Source organism: Heterodontus francisci, chromosome 19 (genome assembly GCF_036365525.1).
Source record: "Heterodontus francisci isolate sHetFra1 chromosome 19, sHetFra1.hap1, whole genome shotgun sequence".
NCBI classification, from domain to species: domain Eukaryota; kingdom Metazoa; phylum Chordata; class Chondrichthyes; order Heterodontiformes; family Heterodontidae; genus Heterodontus; species Heterodontus francisci.
The window spans coordinates 72,013,551-72,032,629 of record NC_090389.1 but is presented as its reverse complement, the minus strand read 5'-3'; the positions used below and the strand labels follow the sequence as shown (position 1 = coordinate 72,032,629).

Sequence of the window (19,079 nt, the reverse complement as noted above, 5' to 3'; positions counted from 1 at the left end):
CATCATTGATCTATGTGCCATGATGCAGGATGAGCTGAGACCCATGGGACTTGGTGGGCACCCAGTGCTAGTGGCGCTGAAAGTCACTGTGGCACTGAACTTATGATCATTCCACTGGAGATGTGTGCAGAATCTCCCAGTCTGCGGCACATTGGTGCATCAAGGAGGACACCGGTGCCATGTTCAGGAGAGCCAGCGACTACATGTGCTTCTGCACTGATCCCCACTCTCTTGAGCTGAGAGGGCTATAGGATTCGGGGTCATCGACTGCACACATGTGGCCATTAAGGTTCCCATGGATCAGCCTGCTACATTAATTAACTGGAAGAGCTTCCACTTGTTCACTGTACAACTTGTCTGCGACCACTGCAAATATATCATACAGGTGTGTGCACAATTCCCAGGAAGCAGCCACAACGCCGACATACTTCGCCAGTCCCAGGTGCCGGAACTTTTCTGTGCCCCTGTGTGCCTTCAGGGATGGATCCTTGGAGATAAGGGCTATCCATTAAGGATGTATGTACTGTGAGGAACCCACGCACAGATGCAGATGAGGGGTACAATACCTGCCACAGGTCAACCAGAGCGACCATCGAGCATGCTATTGGTCTACTCAAGATGAGATTCCGGTGCCTAGATCAGTCCGGGCGAGCCCTTCAATGTGCCCCAGCGAGCATCGCAGATATTGTGGTGGTTTGCTGTGCACTGCACAACCTGGCACTACAAAGGGAGAGGCATTGACCAGCGAGGATATCATGGAGCACGATGTCTCCTCTGATGAGGATACAGAGGACAATGTTGCCCAGACAGTGCCTGATGAAGTTCCCCAGGCACAGCAGGAAAGGCGCCATGAGATGCGAGCAAGGTAGGCACGAGATGTCCTTATACATTCACATTTCCTTTGACCCTTACCACCTTCTGGAACAGCAACAATAAAGCCTTACTTTTAAGCAGCCCTGTTGTCACCTCCTTCCTTCTGCACTGCAGCACCCAGGTACACTTTGCACGGTGGCAAGGCCAAAGCATTGAGTGCATGGGGCTTGGTCCCTCACTTCCAGCCCCTTGGGAGGAAGGGTTTAAATGAATTCCCAAAGGACATCAACAAAAGAAAGGAGACGTGGTGAGTGAACTTCATTATTTTATTCCGTGTCAGAGCAAATGGACTACTACCGAATTCAACTGCATCTTCACCTGTGTTCTCCTAAGTGCATCTAGGTGTTCTTAAATCTTTTCCGGGTGATCCTACGTGGTGTTCCCGCTAAGGTGGAGGCAGGCTGCTGACCTTGCTGCTTCCGGCTTGGGATGACCTTGGCGGCCGTCCTCTGGCTGCCTCAGGCTTGGAGGGCCCTGATTCACTGAGAGCCTCCTGAACAGCTGCAGGGAGCTCCTCTGTCATCGGGGATGATGGAGGTACTGGCATCACTGGCAGAAGGATTTTGGAGCTGCTGTCTACACCAGGAGCACCCTGAGCGGAGCCCCCAGATATGGAAGGCATACTTTACTCCCCTCGTTATAAGGCACACTTGCACCTCCCTGCTGACCTGAGAGGGATGTGGACCTGGTACAGGCTTCAGGTGCCTCATCGCCCTCCCGCCTTGCCATCACTGAATGGAGCTCATGGACAAAGCAATGGGGTGCAGATCTGCGTGCATCTCCAGCAGCCACTGATTGATCTGCTGGATGTGGCTCTCCATTACAGTCACCAATCTCTCAATGGAAGAAGGGAGATGCGCAACCAACAGAGGCAGTACAGCACCCAAGGCCTAGATGGACTCCTCCATTGTGTGCGCTTGCGTACACAGAGCCTCTAGCATCTCTGCCAGATGTTGCCTGACCTCTCACTGCAGCTGCAGCATTTCCTGTGTTATCGCTGACACCAGAGATATGTCATCAGCCTGGGGCTCAGCATAGGCCTGGACTTCCACAGTCCCCTGACTGCCAGTGGCCTGGGCTCTCCACAGCCTCTGTCAGCTGTCTGGGTACATCTGTGATGTACTCAGCAGGTTGTATGCCCGAATCTAAATGCGTGCAACTACCCATCGACGTGTGAGTAACTGCATGGTGATGGGTGTGGGGGAATGATGTGATGATGCACCCTCTGAGGCTCCCTCCTCCTCCTCAGAGGTGGCTGCCTGTTCCCAGCCTCTTCAGCTCCTCTGTTGTTCATCTTGACCTGCATGAGAAATCAAAGTCATTGAAGGATTAGGGTCTGCCCATCGTGACATTCCAACCACCCCAATTTTGCTTTTCCATTGATGCAGTGATGATCACATGTGCAGCATCACTCTTTAGTATCAAAAAGATCCTTGTGCCCCAGGAGATACTCATTCACTCTCATGGGTAGGTAGATGCCCCTGCCTCGCCCTCAGCTGTGGAGCGGCCACACAATTCCCAAAGCTCATTAAAAATTGATTATAAAAAGGGATAATTGAGAGCTTTATTTGTGCTCATTTAATATTCAGGAAATCAGAGTTTAGACACTGCATAATTTATCATCTCTAATATTTATTTCATAGTTTCTCAATCTCAATTATGAAAGAAAGGAATCTCACGATAACAATGGGAGATGATGCAACGTTTGTTATTGTGCTGCATCGGGTCTGGAAAAATCACCCTCTACACAGAGACTTTCTGGGATTTTATACACTTGACAGCCACAGGCTCTCAAATATAACCCATGGATTACTTGGTATGTAGAGTATTCACTTCATTAGCTATCCAGTCATAGTTAAACACTTTACTATTCATGACCATGCCTTCAACTGCCTAGGCCCTACGCTCTGGAATTCCCTCCCTAAATCTTACCACCTCTTCACCTTGTTTCCCTCCTTTAAGACACTCCTTATAACCTACCTCTTTGACAATGCTTTGGTCATCTGCCCTAATATCTCCTCACGTGGCTCAGTGTCATACTTAGTTTTATGATACTGCTGTGAAGTACCTTCCAATGTTTTATTACGTGAAAGGTGCTATGTAAATATAAATGTTGGTTTTGTTTTTGCATCAAAAAGTTATAATACGCCAGGACCATTTTTAGTGATGACTCTGCAGTATATATGTCCCAAGAGCAATAATTTCCATCCTTTACTGAAATTGACTGTGAATTTGGGACCATATATTCAGTTTTGTGTCACTGGATAGAGTCAAAAAACTAAATGTTGGTGAAATAAATACTAAAAAGATTAGTTAAGAATCTATTAAGAATAGTCCCTGTTGCTCAGAAGGGAAAGGGGAAGAGGAGCAGAGCAATAGTCATTGGGGACTCCATAGTTAGGGGAACAGATAGGAGGTTCTGTGGGAACGAGAGAGACTCACGGTTGGTATGTTGCCTCCCAGGTGCCAGGGTTCGTGATGTCTCGGATCGTGTTTTTGGGATCCTTAAGGGGGAGGGGGAGCAGCCCCAAGTCGTGGTCCACATAGGCACCAACGACATAGGTAGGAAGAGAGATGGGAATTTAAGACAGAAATTCAGGGAGCTAGGGTGGAAGCTTAGAGCGAGAACAAACAGAGTTGTTATCTCTGGGTTGTTGCCCGTGCCACGTGATAGCGAAGCGAGGAATAGGGAGAGAGAGGAGTTGAACACGTGGCTGCAGGGATGGTGCAGGAGGGAGGGTTTTGGTTTCCTGGATAACTGGGGCTCTTTCTGGGGTAGGTGGGACCTCTACAAACAGGATGGTCTTCACCTGAACCAGAGGGGTACCTATATCCTGGGGGGGAGATTTGCTAGTGCTCTTCGGGGGGGTTTAAACTAATTCAACAGGGGGATGGGAACCTAAATTGTAGTTCCAGTGTACAGGATGTTGAGAGTAGTGAGGTCAGGGATAAGGTTACAAGGACGCAAGAGGGCACTGGCAAGCAAGAACCTGGTTTAAAGTGTGTCTACTTCAACGCCAGGAGCATCCGGAATAAGGTGGGTGAGCTTGCAGCATGGGTTGGTACCTGGGATCTCGATGTAGTGGCCATTTCGGAGACATGGGTAGAGCAGGGGCAGGAATGGATGTTGCAGGTTCCGGGATTTAGATGTTTCAGTAAGAACAGAGAAGATGGTAAAAGAGGGGGGGGGTGTGGCATTGTTATTCAAGGAGAGTATTACAGCGACAGAAAGGACGTTTGAGGACTCGTCTACTGAGGTAGTATGGGCCGAGGTTAGAAACAGGAGAGGTGAGGTCACCCTGTTGGGAGTCTTTTATAGACCTCCAAATAGTTCCAGAGATGTAGAGGAAAGGATAGCGAAGATGATTCTCGACAGGGGCGAGAGTAACAGGGTAGTTGTTATGGGGGACTTTAACTTTCCAAATATCGACTGGAAATACTATAGTTCGAGTACTTTAGATGGGTCAGTTTTTGTCCAGTGTGTGCAGGAGGGTTTTCTGACACAGTATGTAGACAGGCCAACCAGGGGCGATGCCACATTGGATTTGGTACTGGGTAATGAACCCGGCCAGGTGTTAGATTTAGATGTAGGTGAGCACTTTGGTGATAGTGATCACAATTCGGTTAGGTTTACCTTAGCGATGGGCAGGGACAGGTATATACCGCAGGGCAAGAATTATAGCTGGGGGAAAGGAAATTATGATGCGATTAGGCAAGATTTAGGATGTGTAGGATGGGGAAGGAAACTGCAGGGGATGGGAACAATCGAAATGTGGAGCTTATTCAAAGAGCAGCTACTGCGTGTCCTTGATAAGTATGTACCTGTGAGGCAGGGAGGAAGTTGTCGAGCGAGGGAGCCGTGGTTTACTAAAGAAGTTGAAGCGCTTGTCAAGAGCAAGAAGAAGGCTTATGTTAGGATGAGACGTGAAGGCTCAGTTAGGGCGCTTGAGAGCTACAAGCTAGCCAGGAAGGATCTAAAGGGAGAGCTAAGAAGAGCAAGGAGAGGACACGAGAAGTCATTGGCGGATAGGATCAGGGAAACCCTAAGGCTTTCTATAGGTATATCAGGAATAAAAGAATGACTAGAGTTAGATTAGGGCCAATCAAGGATAGTAGTGGGAAGTTGTGTGTGGAATCAGAGGAGATAGGGGAAGTGTTAAATGAATATTTTGCGTCAGTATTTACAGTAGAGAAAGAAAATGTTGTCGAGGAGAATACTGAGATTCAGGCTACTAGGCTAGATGGGATTGAGGTTCACAAGGAGGAGGTGTTATCAATTTTGGAAAGTGTGAAAATAGATAAGTCCCCTGGGCCAGATGGGATTTATCCTAGGATTCTCTGGGAAGCTAGGGAGGAGATTGCAGAGCCTTTGTCCTTGATCTTTATGTCGTCATTGTCGACAGGAATAGTGCCGGAAGACTGGAGGATAGCAAATGTTGTCCCCTTGTTCAAGAAGGGGAGTAGAGACAGCCCTGGTAATTATAGACCTGTGAGCCTTACTTCGGTTGTGGGTAAAATGTTGGAAAAGGTTATAAGAGACAGGATTTATAATCATCTTGAAAAGAATAAGTTCATTAGCGATAGTCAGCACGGTTTTGTGACGGGTAGATCGTGCCTCACAAACCTTATTGAGTTTTTCCAGAAGGTGACCAAACAGGTGGATGAGGGTAAAGCAGTGGATGTGGTGTATATGGATTTCAGTAAGGCGTTTGATAAGGTTCCCCATGGTAGGCTATTGCAGAAAATACGGAAGTATGGGGTTGAAGGTGATTTAGAGCTTTGGATCAGAAATTGGCTAGCTGAAAGAAGACAGAGATTGGTGGTTGATGGCAAATGTTCATCCTGGAGTTTAGTTACTAGTGGTGTACCGCAAGGATCTGTTTTGGGGCCACTGCTGTTTGTCATTTTTATAAATGACCTGGAAGAGGGTGTAGAAGGGTGGGTTAGTAAATTTGCGGATGACACTAAGGTCGGTGGAGTTGTGGATAGTGCCGAAGGATGTTGTAGGGTACAGAGGGACATAGATAGGCTGCAGAGCTGGGCTGAGAGATGGCAAATGGAGTTTAATGCGGAAAAGTGCGAGATGATTCACTTTGGAAGGAGTAACAGGAATGCAGAGTACTGGGCTAATGGGAAGATTCTTGGTAGTGTAGATGAACAGAGAGATCTTGGTGTCCAGGTGCATAAATCCCTGAAGGTTGCTACCCAGGTTAATAGGGCTGTTAAGAAGGCATATGGTGTGTTAGTTTTTATTAGTAGGGGGATCGAGTTTCGGAGCCACGAGGTCATGCTGCAGCTGTACAAAACTCTGGTGAGACCGCACCTGGAGTATTGCGTGCAGTTCTGGTCACCGCATTATAGGAAGGATGTGGAAGCTATGGAAAGGGTGCAGAGGAGATTTACTAGGATGTTGCCTGGTATGGAGGGAAGGTCTTACGAGGAAAGGCTGAGGGACTTGAGGTTGTTTTCGTTGGAGAGAAGGAGGAGGAGAGGTGACTTAATAGAGACATATAAGAGAATCAGAGGGTTAGATAGGGTGGATAGTGAGAGTCTCTTTCCTCGGATGGTGATGGCAAACACGAGGAGACATAGCTTTAAGTTGAGGGGTGATAGATATAGGACAGATGTGAGAGGTAGTTTCTTTACTCAGAGAGTAGTAGGGGCGTGGAACGCCCTGCCTGCAACAGTAGTAGACTCGCCAACTTTAAGGGCATTTAAGTGGTCATTGGATAGACATATGGATGAAAATGGAATAGTGTAGGTCAGATGGTTTCACAGGTCGGCGCAACATCGAGGGCCGAAGGGCCTGTACTGCGCTGTAATGTTCTAATACTTTATAGATTAAGGAGATTTCAACTCAAGAACTCATAAATAATGGAGATTATTATTCTGCCACCATTTTTGGAATACACCTATTCCAAACTTTATTTAACATCAATTTTAATTGAATTACCAAATTAACGATTAAATTAATGTTTTACTGAACCAAATTACCACCTGAGTTCCTGCACAAGCAAAAGCATTACACAATGGAGTAAAGTGAAATTCTTGGTTTAATCACAACATTTAGCAACAGCTTCTTAACTCATTCATCCCTTATGAATCATTACATCTTCCTCACTGGTAAAATAAACTACGTTTTCTTTATTCTCTTTGGGCATGCTGCACTCACTGCACTGTACTGTATTTGTGACTTTCCCGTCAAATTAATTTGCCTTTACTTTGACGCAGGCCAGTTTTACCGTGAAGTAAATGCTGAGATATATAACATTCGCCCTGGCTTAGATCAAGGCAAACCTGATGCAACAATGATTGTAAAAGGTCACAAACTCAGGGTGACAAGGTAATGTTGCTAAGATAGTGTAACATTTTTGATGTGTCCTATATAATAGTTGTAATTTGTCTGTACATTTCTGACATGCATTTTATTGATGACTTTAATTTTAGGGGATACCAGAAAGATTACAGATTCGATCCAAAACGAGGTACCAATATCCCATGCTGGTTTGTTCACTACAATGGGAAAGGATTTATTGATGGAATTCCCACTGACTATGTTGTTTCTTCTTTATTTGACTCACTATCTCCATAGCATGAGACCAGATATTGAAGGCTTATCCCTTTCATGGCTTTATTGTTCAATCACTACTTTGTATATCAAATATATATAGATTAAAAATCGTACCTTTGTAAGCACTTCCTGTCTCTTCAATTATAAATTTCTATGTTCATTTAGAATGAAAACTGCCTGTGTAAAATGACCAGATTTGGTTTGTATGTGCCAAGAATGGAACCATCTGATGTAAGGTGAGCTACAATGCTGACCCAGTGGGCTGAATCTTCCGGGCTCTGAAAATGTTCAATTTTTGAGACCATTTGCAGGTCCCGCCCTGTTTGTGCCACCAGTGGAACTTCAGGCTTGAACTCACAGGAGCTGGTCAAATAAGAACTCCCTCTGGGATGACTGTTCCATTGGGAACGGCGGGCAGGCTGAGGAGGCGGAAGGGCTAATCAGCACCTGCAACACGAGGGCAGCCACAGTCTTCACTGTGGCAGTAGTGGGAGTACTGCTGAAGAGTTTGGAACACAAGAGGGAACAATGTGATGACGGAGATGAGGCTGACGGTGCCAGAATGCTTCTCTTTAACTCGAGCACTGGCTGACCTGTGCCCCTGGATGATCGCTGTCTTGCCATTTTTGCCAGGTACAGGTCAGAGTGAGCTGTCGAGTTATGGACACGGTCCCCTCTGGAAAAATTCAAATGTCTGATGAAAATGTCTGATAATGACCTTATTTGTGACCTCAGCTGTCTTCCCTGCGCTTCCGCACAGGTTCCCAACATCGCACTCAGCCTGCCCCTGGGACACGTGTCGGCAAACAGGCCCGACGCACTTTTTCAGATTTTCCCAGCATCCCCACCTCCACACCCACCTCCAAGGGGACAGTAAATTTCCCCCCAGTAAATTAAAAGTGGTGATTTTGGTATCAATTCTCCCTACAGAAACAATCCCAGCAGACGGGCAGCACAGTGGCGCAGTAGTTAGCACCGCAGCCTCACAGCTCCAGTGACCTGGGTTCAGTTCTGGGTACTGCCTGTGTGGAGTTTGCAAGTTCTGCCTGTGACCGTGTGGGTTTAGTTTAGTGTTAGTTTAGAGATACAGCACTGAAACAGGCCCTTCGGCCCACCGAGTCTGTGCCGACCATCAACCACCCATTCATACTAATCCTACACTAATTCCATATTCCTACCACATCCCTACCTGTCCCTACCACCTACCTATACTAGGGGCAATTGCTAATGGCCAATTTTACCTATCAACCTGAAAGTCTTTTGGCTGTGGGAGGAAACCAGAGCACTCGGAGGAAACCCACGCAGACACAGGGAGAACTTGCAAACTCCACACAGGCAGTACCCAGAATTGAACCCGGGTGGCTGGAGCTGTGAGGCTGCGGTGCTAACCACTGCGCCACTGTTTCTGCCAGGTGCTCAGGTTTCCTCCCACAGCCAAAGACTTGCAGGCTGATAGGTAAATTGGCCATTGTAAATTGCCCCTAGTGTAGGTAGGAGAATAGTGGGGATATGGTAGGGAATATGGGATTAATGTAGGATTAGTATAAATGGATGGTTGTTGGTCAGCACAGACTCGGTGGGCTGAAGGGCCTGTTTCAGTGCTGTATCTCTGTATCTCTCTATGGAGTATAAGATGGGTTTCAATACCAACTGAGTTGGAAGGTATTTAAAGGACAGCTTCAGGGAAGTTCCCTGATTTCAAAATGAGAGCCACTTTGTTTCAATCCTATTGACTCCAGAGGCAGTGACATTGGTACAGGCATTAGTACAGCTCCAGCACTGAAGGCAGGAGCAAGTGGCCCGGTAATGGATTGACTTCAGTACTGCTCATTATGATTAAGGAACATTGGGCCAAAAGAGCACTACACTGACTTTGGGTGAACCCCATCATCGCATAAGGTGCCCATTGTGGAATGATCATATTGGGTAGCTTTAATATGAATCTGAATTTGGAAAAATGGTGCATCTTAAAACAGAGTCATCTAGTAATTTAACAGTACCAAGTTGGTTCCGAAAGCATTTTTGACAATAGGACAAAGTTAATTGTTGCTACTCAACTTATATTTGCGAGCTCCTGTGGCAACACTGAACAATATATCTCTGGTGCTAGCATGAAAGAAATTTTTGTATTTTCCAAGATACAACAGGCTCTGATATGAGGCTTTACAGGGGCTTTAATGATGAAGTAACTCTAAATAAAGATTCTGATAAAGTGCAATATAATTGAAAACAAATTATACATGAAGGAGGTATTCTTACACCTGTAGACAAATAAATCAATTTTATTTCAAATTCATTTCAATCCATGTGTACTGTTGTTTTTGCTGCTCTTTATTCTAGGGTTTCTAATTTTCCATTCTAGATTAATATCCCAAATTTCTCTGGTGACAAACATATTTTCAGCTTTGTATCATATTTAGTTCTCCTTCTTTTCCTTTAAGTACGGTTTGATGCATTGTTTTCATGTTCTATTTACAATTGGGTTCCTGTTTTGTTTACTGGTTTGATTTCTTTATTTCTTCCTTCTTCAGATACTTCTCTTCACTCTCTTTATCCTGTCCAGTCCGCTTGTCAATCACATTATCTCATGACAGCTGTTTTCTACTTGAGTCATTTCACGAATTCATTTATTTTTATTTGTTCATTCATGGGATGTGGGCATTTCTGGCAAGCCAGCATTTATTGCACATCACTAATTTCCCCTTGAGAAGGTAGTAGTTAGTTGCCTCATTGACCTCCTGCAATCCTTGATGTAAAGGTACTCTTGCAGTGCTGTTAGGTAGAGAGTTCCATGATTTTACCCAGCAGCGATGAAAACCTGGCGATTTGTTTCCTTGTCAGGATGGAGGTAATGGTGTTCGCATGGCCCTGCTGCCATTGTGCTTGTTGGTAGCAGAGGACACTGGTTTGGAGGTGCTGTTGAAGAAGCCTTGGCAAGTTGCGCAGTGCATCTTGTAGGTGGTACAAACTGCAGCTGCATTGCACCAGTGGTGTAGGGAGAAAATTTTTAAGGTGATGGATTGGGTGCCAGTGGAGAGTATTGCATGATAATCCTGACTTATGCGTTGCAGGTTGCCAGATAAAACTCTACTTTTGACCTGCTCATGTATCACAGTATTTATGCAGCTGGTCCAGTTAAGTTTCTGGTCAATGTGGCCCCCAGGATATTGATGGTGGGGGATTCGACAATGGTAATTCTATTGAGTGTCAAGAGGTGTTGATTAGACACTCTCTCTTATTGGAGATCATCACTGCCTGCCAACTGTGTGGTGTGAATGTTACTTCCAACTTATCAGCCCAAGCCTGAATGTTGTCCAGGTCTTGCTGCAGGCAGGCAGGCACGGGTTTCTTCATTATCTGAGGACTTGTGAATGGAACTGAACATTGCAATCATCAGCGAACATCTCCACTTCTGACCTTATGATGGAGTAAAGGTCATTGATGAAGCAGCAGAAGATGGTTGGGCCTAGGACACTGCTCTGACAAACTCTTGCAGAGATGTCCTGAGGCTGAGATGATTGGCCTCCAACAACCACCACCTTCTTTGTGCTCATTATGACTCCAGCCAGTGGAAGAGTTTTCTCCTGAACCTCATTGACTTCAATCTTACAAGGGCTCCTTGATGCCCCACTTGGTCAAATGCTGCCTTGGTGTCAAGGGCAATCACTCTCACTTCACTTCTGGAATTCAGCTCTTTTGCCCATATGTGGACTAAGGTTGTAATGAGGTCTGGAACCAAGTGTTCCTGGCCGAATAAAAACTAAGCATCAATGAGCAGGTTATTGGTGAATAAGTGCTCCTTGATAGCACCGTCAATGACACATTCCATCATTTTGCTCATGATTGAGAGCAGACTGATGGGGTGGTAATTGGCCAGATTGGATTTGTGCTGCTTTTTGTTGACAATACATAGCTGGGCAATTTTCCAATTTATTGGCTAGATGCCAGTGTTGTAGCTGTCTGGAACTGCACATTTGTATAATCCTCTCTGAAAGCTTCTGTTATTTTCCATACAATGATTTTTTTCGGTACAGATTTCTTAAAGCTTCTGTCATATTTTGTTTTTATCTTCTGTTCTTTTCTGAAAGGGTGAGTTAAATTGCGTCTATTTTTCTTTATACACGTATCAACAGGAAGGGAATAGTTAAAGCATAAGTAGGACACTGAAGGAATGGCAGAGAAATTTAACAGGTATTTTGTCTCTGTAATGTGAAATGTGAGGAGAGGAGTGCAGGAGTACCAGAGGAGGACCTACATGAACCATTAATTAATATAGATACTAAAAAAGGAAACTGCATTAAAGGCTTACAGTTGTGATACCACTAAGCACAGATGGTCAATGCCTCAGAATATGAAAGGAAGTTACTAATGGATTAGCAAATGCACTAACAATTTTTCAAAGTTCTTTGGAAACAGTTATTGCACTGTTGGACTAAAGGGTTATGAGTGTTACATTTCCGTTCAAAAAAGAGAAAAGAAAGAGATTTGTATTTATATGGTGCTTTTCATGGCCTCAGGATATCCCAAAGCAATTTACAGCCAATTAAGTACTTCTGAAGTTTAGTCTCTGTTGTCATGTAGGAAAGGGATAAACAAAGTAATTATAACCCAGCTAATTAGACATCAATTGACCTTTTTTAAATAGAAAAACTGTAAAAGAACACTTAGAAAGATATAAGCTAATCTGAAATAATTAACATAAAGGGCAGGTCATGCTCAAGTCAAAATTTTCAAGCAAATTCATGAGTATATATAGACAAAGTTAATGCAGTCTATGTGCATGGAATTATTAGCTTTATCAATGGCAGGAGGATATACTTTATGCTGAGAGCTTAGAACAAATTAGGTCTGTATTCACTAGAGAGGAGAAGATTAAATAGAGATCTAATACCAGTCCCTAAAAGTTTTAAAATAGTTCAGGAAATTAGCATTTAAGGAAGGGTTAGATAAACATTTGAAGAAAAATATTAATGATGCTGGAAAATGAGACGGAAGTTCATGCAACATAAGCTAAACAGTTGCTTGTGCTGATATTTTTGTGAGCTCTTGGATCGTTTTCACAAGGGGGATTTGGGCCCCATTTGACCAACTTCCTATCTGTTGTACATAAATCGGATGATCCTCAGCTGACTGAGTATTTGAGCAAGCATAATAAACACTAAGAATATGAACAGGCCACTTTTATTGTCTTTGTATATAAGAGTCTTGTGTCTAGCAGGCATCCCTTATACTCGGCTCTTTCATCTGTTTGCATTCTTCATTCTCTTATGTAGAATGCAACTGATTTCTTTCCTGTGGTTGAGATTCATGTGCTCTGGATGCCTGTACTTAGTTTACCTGCATTGTAAGTCTCTGATGCATTAAATATGTTGGCATTATACAGTTGCTCACAGTAAGTTAAACGCCCATCAGTCATACTTTTAAACATCTAAAGCATTAAAAAGAAAGGTAACTTAATACTGTTTATTACTGGAGCTGTGAATTTGCAAGTATCTGCCAATATATAAACTTACTCTGTCAATAACAATTGACTTCTAATTGACCTCAGATTTACTTTTTTACATTAATTAGACTTTATGGCCTTGAAGGGACAGGATAGTTTAACGCAACTGCATTTTAGCTGTGGAGTAATACATTTTATACTACACATTATATCATTCCTGTTATTATAAAGCAGATAGTCATGTAACTTACTGTGAGCAACTGTATAATGCCAATACATTTAATGCATCAGAGAGTACATTGCAGGTAAACTAGGTACAGGTATTCAAAAGCACATGAATCTCAATACAGAAAGGAAATCAGCAGCACTCCATTTGTAAGAAAGAATGCAAACAGAAGAAAGAGGTGAGTAAAGTGTTTGTTTTAAATCAACATGGTGAGCTTAAAAAGAAATTTTACTATTCTTGTTCCTCTTTTTCTCTCTCTTAATCCAATCGTTCCTTCCCCCTTTCTCTTCCAGTATTTGATCTGACATTGAATTTACCTTCTCCAATTTACACTTCCTTCTCAGTCCTTGTGCTGTTTGTTTCCCAGTACTTAAATCTCATGAGTTAAGATGATAGCTTGTTGGTTGCCCTGTTCACTGAGGCACACCCACCCCCCCCCCCCCCCCCCCCCCCCCGCTCTATTTTTAATTGCTGCAGCATTATCAGCTTGCACTTTCAGCAACTTTTTAGGCAAAACTTTTTTGAGCTGAATGACAGTCCGACAGAATGAATGTCTACCTAATGGCAGGCGCCATTAGATGCCCCACTGCAACAAATTCTGGCACAACATGTCACATCAATTCAAGTAAGACATTAGGAATTCTTATAAATATCTGCATAAGAAAATAAATCTGTATGTCTTCATAAAATGAAAGCAGCAGAATTAGTCCTGAATGAATGCTGAGTGCTGATCTCTGCAGTTCTTATTGTCCTTATTCAGTGTATGTTTTCTTTGGCACTGTAGAATGATTTCCTTTATCCTGTTCTCTTGTAGAACACAAAATAGAATTGTTTTGCAGCTAATATGTCTAATATAGAAGGTCATTTATTTATCGCATAATTTACCTACCAGTTTTTACAATCCTTTCCATTAATATAAAAACACCACAAGAGGGCACTCCAGGCTATCACAGAATTTATCCACAAGGAAATACTGGGAATTAATAGCACTAATACCAGTAGATCTCCCATGGCATTGCTGATGGGGAGTGAGGGAATATATCTTTCTTACCTGTCTCTGTTGTCTTCTCATTGCTGTTTCTCCCTCTCTCTCTTTCAGTTCTCTGTGCCTTTCTCTTCTTTTCAGCTTGTCTCAGCCATCATCTGCATTTATGTTTCTATATTCTTGTTTTGGATGTACGATGGTGAGGAAGAGTTGCTAGTGTCAAGAAGCCATGCTATGCTGAATGAGGACTTTTAATTTATCGGTTAGAAACCTACATTACATTTTTAAAAAAAAAGGAAAGCTGAAATATTACAGGCAACTTTTACAAAGACTTTGCCACAGCTAAAAATGGCCGTCACCATTTTCATTTGAAAACCTTTCCCATTCCAAGGAAAAGTGGAGACAAATGTCTGATTAGTCTTTACCCAAAACAATGGCTTGCCCTATTGATTGAACTATCTGAGATTGCTTTCATTAGCAAGACATTCAAAGCCATCCTACGACATTAACATTGAAAGGGGGAACCCCTCCAGGGGTAAAGATTAGCACCATGAGGCCTGAGAGAGACTTAAATTCCTAAACTTGAATCTCTTTGAGGCAGTCATGTGACTGTCCCTCTCTGTGAAAGCTGGGAGTTTCCCTTGGACAAGACAGACAAGCCAGAGATTCAAGCTGTGCAGAAGCCAGAAGAGTTTTTTCTCTCTCTCTCTCTCTCTCTCCAGAAAACTTGGTTGAGGGTGTGCGAAGCCTAGCTGCCGGCTGCTAGATCCAAGACAAAGACCCTGGGAAGGAAGCCCTCTGCTCAACTGTCTCCAAGAACAACTATCAACCCAGAACCTCAGGACCATGATTTCAACCGGAAGACCACTAAAACTAACAGAAACCACAGACTGTGTATTATTTTTATTTGTTCTGGACTCTAACCCAAATCTATTTCTCATCACTCTGTAATCTACTTGTGCATGTGTGATTCTCGTATTTGTGTATGCGTGAAAGTGTAGTGTAATTTTATTATTTTATTTAGATCGGGTTTAGATGTTTAAGTATAATAGACTCACCTCTTTCTTGTTTAAACTCAAGAAAACCTGTCCAGTTGGTTCTTTTACAATCACCAAAAAGGTAAAAGGTAAAACACTCAATTAAGTGGTAAGCACATCCACTGTTTAAAAAGGTAGTCTCGGCGTTGAAATCAATGTAAGGGTGTGAAGTTATCCACTAAACACACCGGAACAAGTTAGGGCAAATACATTCAGGAGTTTGTGAATTTTTACTGGTGTGGAAAGTGATATTTCCTGCCAAACAATGTGTCTAAGGCCTTCATGTCCTGTATGGCTGTTTGAATGTTTTTAAGTGGTTTAAATGGTCAATCAAACGTGGAAAAAAATTTGTTTCTGTGTGAACAAAACAAGCTGAGGCATGAAACTAAGATGTGTGGTTCCTAAGACTCCACATACCACAGTATACAGCTAAGGTATTCAGAACTCTGAAGACCACAAATAATAAAGATCGGCCTACACATTACACTACCATAAACAAAGCTTGTTCAACAGACAGTGTGGCGGAAAAGATTAGGACATGGTGTAAACATATCAAGCATAATGTCAGCTAGGTTGGATACTGTTATTTGTATGTACGGCCCAAGGTAGTCAAATAGTATAATGATAGAACCTGGCCCTCCTCACTGCGCAACCCGCATCCCCTGCCCCTTACCCCCCCCCCAACAACCAAAGTTAGAGTGCTCCTGTGGACAGCTGGAAGTTCTTTCGCCTTAATGATAACCCACAAAGGTGTTTACAAGCCTCATCAGCTTGGACTTTGTGGAGGAAACAGGTTGTATTAATTCCAAGTCATTTAATGTAAAATGGTAGGACAGTTGTACAAGAACAATAACGTAATTAATCAATGTATATTAAAGCTTGTTGTTTAAAGCCACTGAGTCCTAAATCATGGGGAGATTATTGTTGCAGGACTAACAACCCTTAGTTGTGACTGTAACCATGGGAAATCCACTAACAATGGCTCAGCAGCCAATAAACTCATGTATTTACAATCAAAGAAGCTTGCATATGGGTTGAATTCATCCCTCCAAACATGACATTAAAGTTGTAATCATGTACCATATGGTTTAAAGGCTGTACAGATGTACATTAAAAAGAAATAAGAATAGATTTTCAGTTCAGCACCCTGGTGGAATGGATTGCCCGCCCTTTATATAAACTGCTTCAATCATCTCAATGGAATGGATTGCCCGCCCTTTATATAAACTGCTTCAATCATCTCAATGGAATGAAAATGACTCAGGTTCTACAACAGATGGAAAATTCATGCCACCAGAATATCGGCCAAGATGCAAAGACAATATCTGACCACATCTTGTTTTGAAATCAGTGGGGTTACTTGTTATTGAGGCATATAAATTAAATGGCAGATGTAACTCTGACTGCATCTGAAGTATTCCGTGTTGATAGCAGCTAATGACCAGATAGAATTCAGGGCAACTTACAGCAATGGAGAGATTGTCATATTTATAGAGGAGGTGGTGGAATAGAGAACACAGAAACATTACTTTGTTGGTAAGTACAGTCTAGGGACCCCATTTGGACCCAATATTTGTTGCATGATGATTATATAGCTTAAACAAGAACCAGCCTCCAGAGTTGTACTTGTCGTACTGCTTCATTAAACTTTATAAGATACAAAATTATTTTCAATCAACCTGATGCCCCACCAGTGTGTTAAGAAATTCAATTTACAGATATGGTATGATAGAAGTCAACTAATTTCTAAAGCTTTTAATAATTCTTTCTGGAAGCTGACTAATCTTCAGTATATTTTCCCTCTGGAATGCATTTGGCTTTAATAGATCTTTTACAGGCTGTTTATCAGGACTTGGCTTCTCTATATATTCAGCTGGAGAAAATTAGGTGCCCTCCTGCTTGTGTTGGAACTATCTTGCATGTGTTGGCAGTGGATGTAAACGTTCCATTGAGACAAACATTTAGATTCTAACTGAGCAGTTTATATCCTCCTGAAGCATAAGCACAGAATGGATATAGATTCAGGAGGACTGAAAAATCATGCCTTCTATGTCCATGCTTGGGGATCAAGTGCTTCCTCTCAGGACACATCTGGATCTTTATTCTTTTCACCAGGCTCATGGCATGCTGAATATCATCCTGTGAGGGGAAAAGAAAAAATAAAGTTATGGGTAAAATAAAGTCTTGCAGTGATTGTGCTCTTCGTATGACAGGGAACAGGGTTTAACTCAATTACATTGACTGAAATTCACCCCAGTGCATATATTAATAGAAACTGTTACAAATTACAGCAGCAGTTTAGAAAGTAAAGGACACAAAGTTGATATCCCAAATTCAAAGGCAGTATTGCTAGTTGTAGAGACAGATCAAGCAATGCCAATATTCCCAATAGATAAGCAAACCTTAAATACTTCTAAACAACTAAAGTTAGATTGATGTTAAATTTCACATGCTTGTAGCATTTCTGCTCAGAATCGAATGGGTCTGCATTTCTTTGTTCAGGTAACATATTCTTCACAGTATTGCTCTGTCAATGGTTGTATATCCAAAACCTTATATTACCAGTTAAGCACTTTACTCTGAAGCAAGCATTACATTGTTACTTTGTTAACCTCTCTGCCACTGTTGCCAAAATCTTGATCAAAAGCTTTATCTTTTTAGGTTTGACTTCTTTTCTGCCTGTCCTCCCCACTTCTACTCCTCACAAATTAAAACTCATTCAGAATCCTGCATCCCATATCTTTACCCATCATCCCTGCCCATACCAAGCTGCACTAGTTTGCCATACTTCAGCAGATTAATTTAAATTTCCAATTTCCTTGCTTTCAATTCCCTCCTTGTCACTCCCTCACTCTACCTCAGCAATCTCCTTCACCTATACACCCCAACATTCATCATTCACCTTCCTGATGGTGGATCAGTTCTTATTGTCAGTACCTCACCACCTATTATTGACAGAACTTTATAATATTATGCTGTTACCCTCTCAGCTCCTTCACTAAACCCTTTTGTCTTGTAACACCGAAGCCTCCTCAAAACCTCTTCAGCTGTGTATTTGGCTCCGCCCCAATTTCTCAGGTGTTTCTTTTTTCATTTATGCTCTGCATCCCCAGTAAAGCCCTTTGAAGTGTCTATGAACATCAGGAATACTACAGAAATTTAAGTTGTTGTTGCCTGGAAGATGTACGAACAATATTCCCCAATTTATACATTTATTGTACTAATCTCCTACCAGGCAATACCAGCTCCATCCCAAAGCAACTTGTTCTTCTAAATCTGTCATGAACATCGACACCTCTAACAAATCTCCCCTCAATCTCCTTTGCTCCAAGGAGAACACACCCAGCTTTTCCAAACTAATTGTGTAACTAAAATCCTCCATCCCTGGAACCATTCTGGTAAATCTCCTCTGCACGCTCTCAAGGACCCTCACATCCTTCCTGAAATGAGGTGACCAGAACTGGATGCAATACTCCAGTTGGGGCCTAACCAGAGCTTTATAAAGGTTCAGCATAACTTCCTGTCTTTGTACTCAATGCCTCTATTTATGAAGCCCAAGAGCCCATTGCTTTACTAACCACTCTCTCAATATGTTCTGCCACCTTCAAAGATTGAAGCACATGCACCCCCAGGTCCCTCTGTTCCTGTACACTCTTTAGAACTGTGCCATTAAGTATATATCGCCTCTCTCTATTCCTTCAGCCAAAATGCATCGCCTCACACTCGGCAGTATTAAATTCCATCTGCCACCTGTCTGTCCGCTCCGCTAGACTATCTATGTCCTGTTGTAGGCGGTTCATAACATCCTCATTGTTTGCTGCGCTTCCAAGTTTGGTTTCATTGGCAAATTTTGAGATTCTACTCTGTATTCCAAGATGCAAGTCATTTCTATATAGCAAAAAAAGCAGTGGTCTGAGCACTGACCCTCAGGGAATACCTTTTAC

At 42.7% G+C, this 19,079-nt stretch overlaps 1 protein-coding gene across 2 annotated transcripts in view; it reads left to right on the top strand.

Annotated features, from left to right (window-relative positions):
• The window catches only part of LOC137380175 (inter-alpha-trypsin inhibitor heavy chain H3-like), a 58,619-nt gene extending 51,050 nt beyond the window's left edge, over positions 1-7,569 (top strand). For both annotated transcript variants that reach the window (XM_068051934.1, XM_068051933.1), the window contains 3 exons: positions 2,517-2,689; positions 7,105-7,216; positions 7,321-7,569. In XM_068051934.1, the coding sequence (XP_067908035.1) occupies positions 2,517-2,689; positions 7,105-7,216; positions 7,321-7,465 (430 nt within the window). In that variant the 3' untranslated portion in view covers positions 7,466-7,569. The remainder of the gene's footprint in view (positions 1-2,516; positions 2,690-7,104; positions 7,217-7,320) is intronic.
• Positions 7,570-19,079: the final 11,510 nt, after the last annotated feature.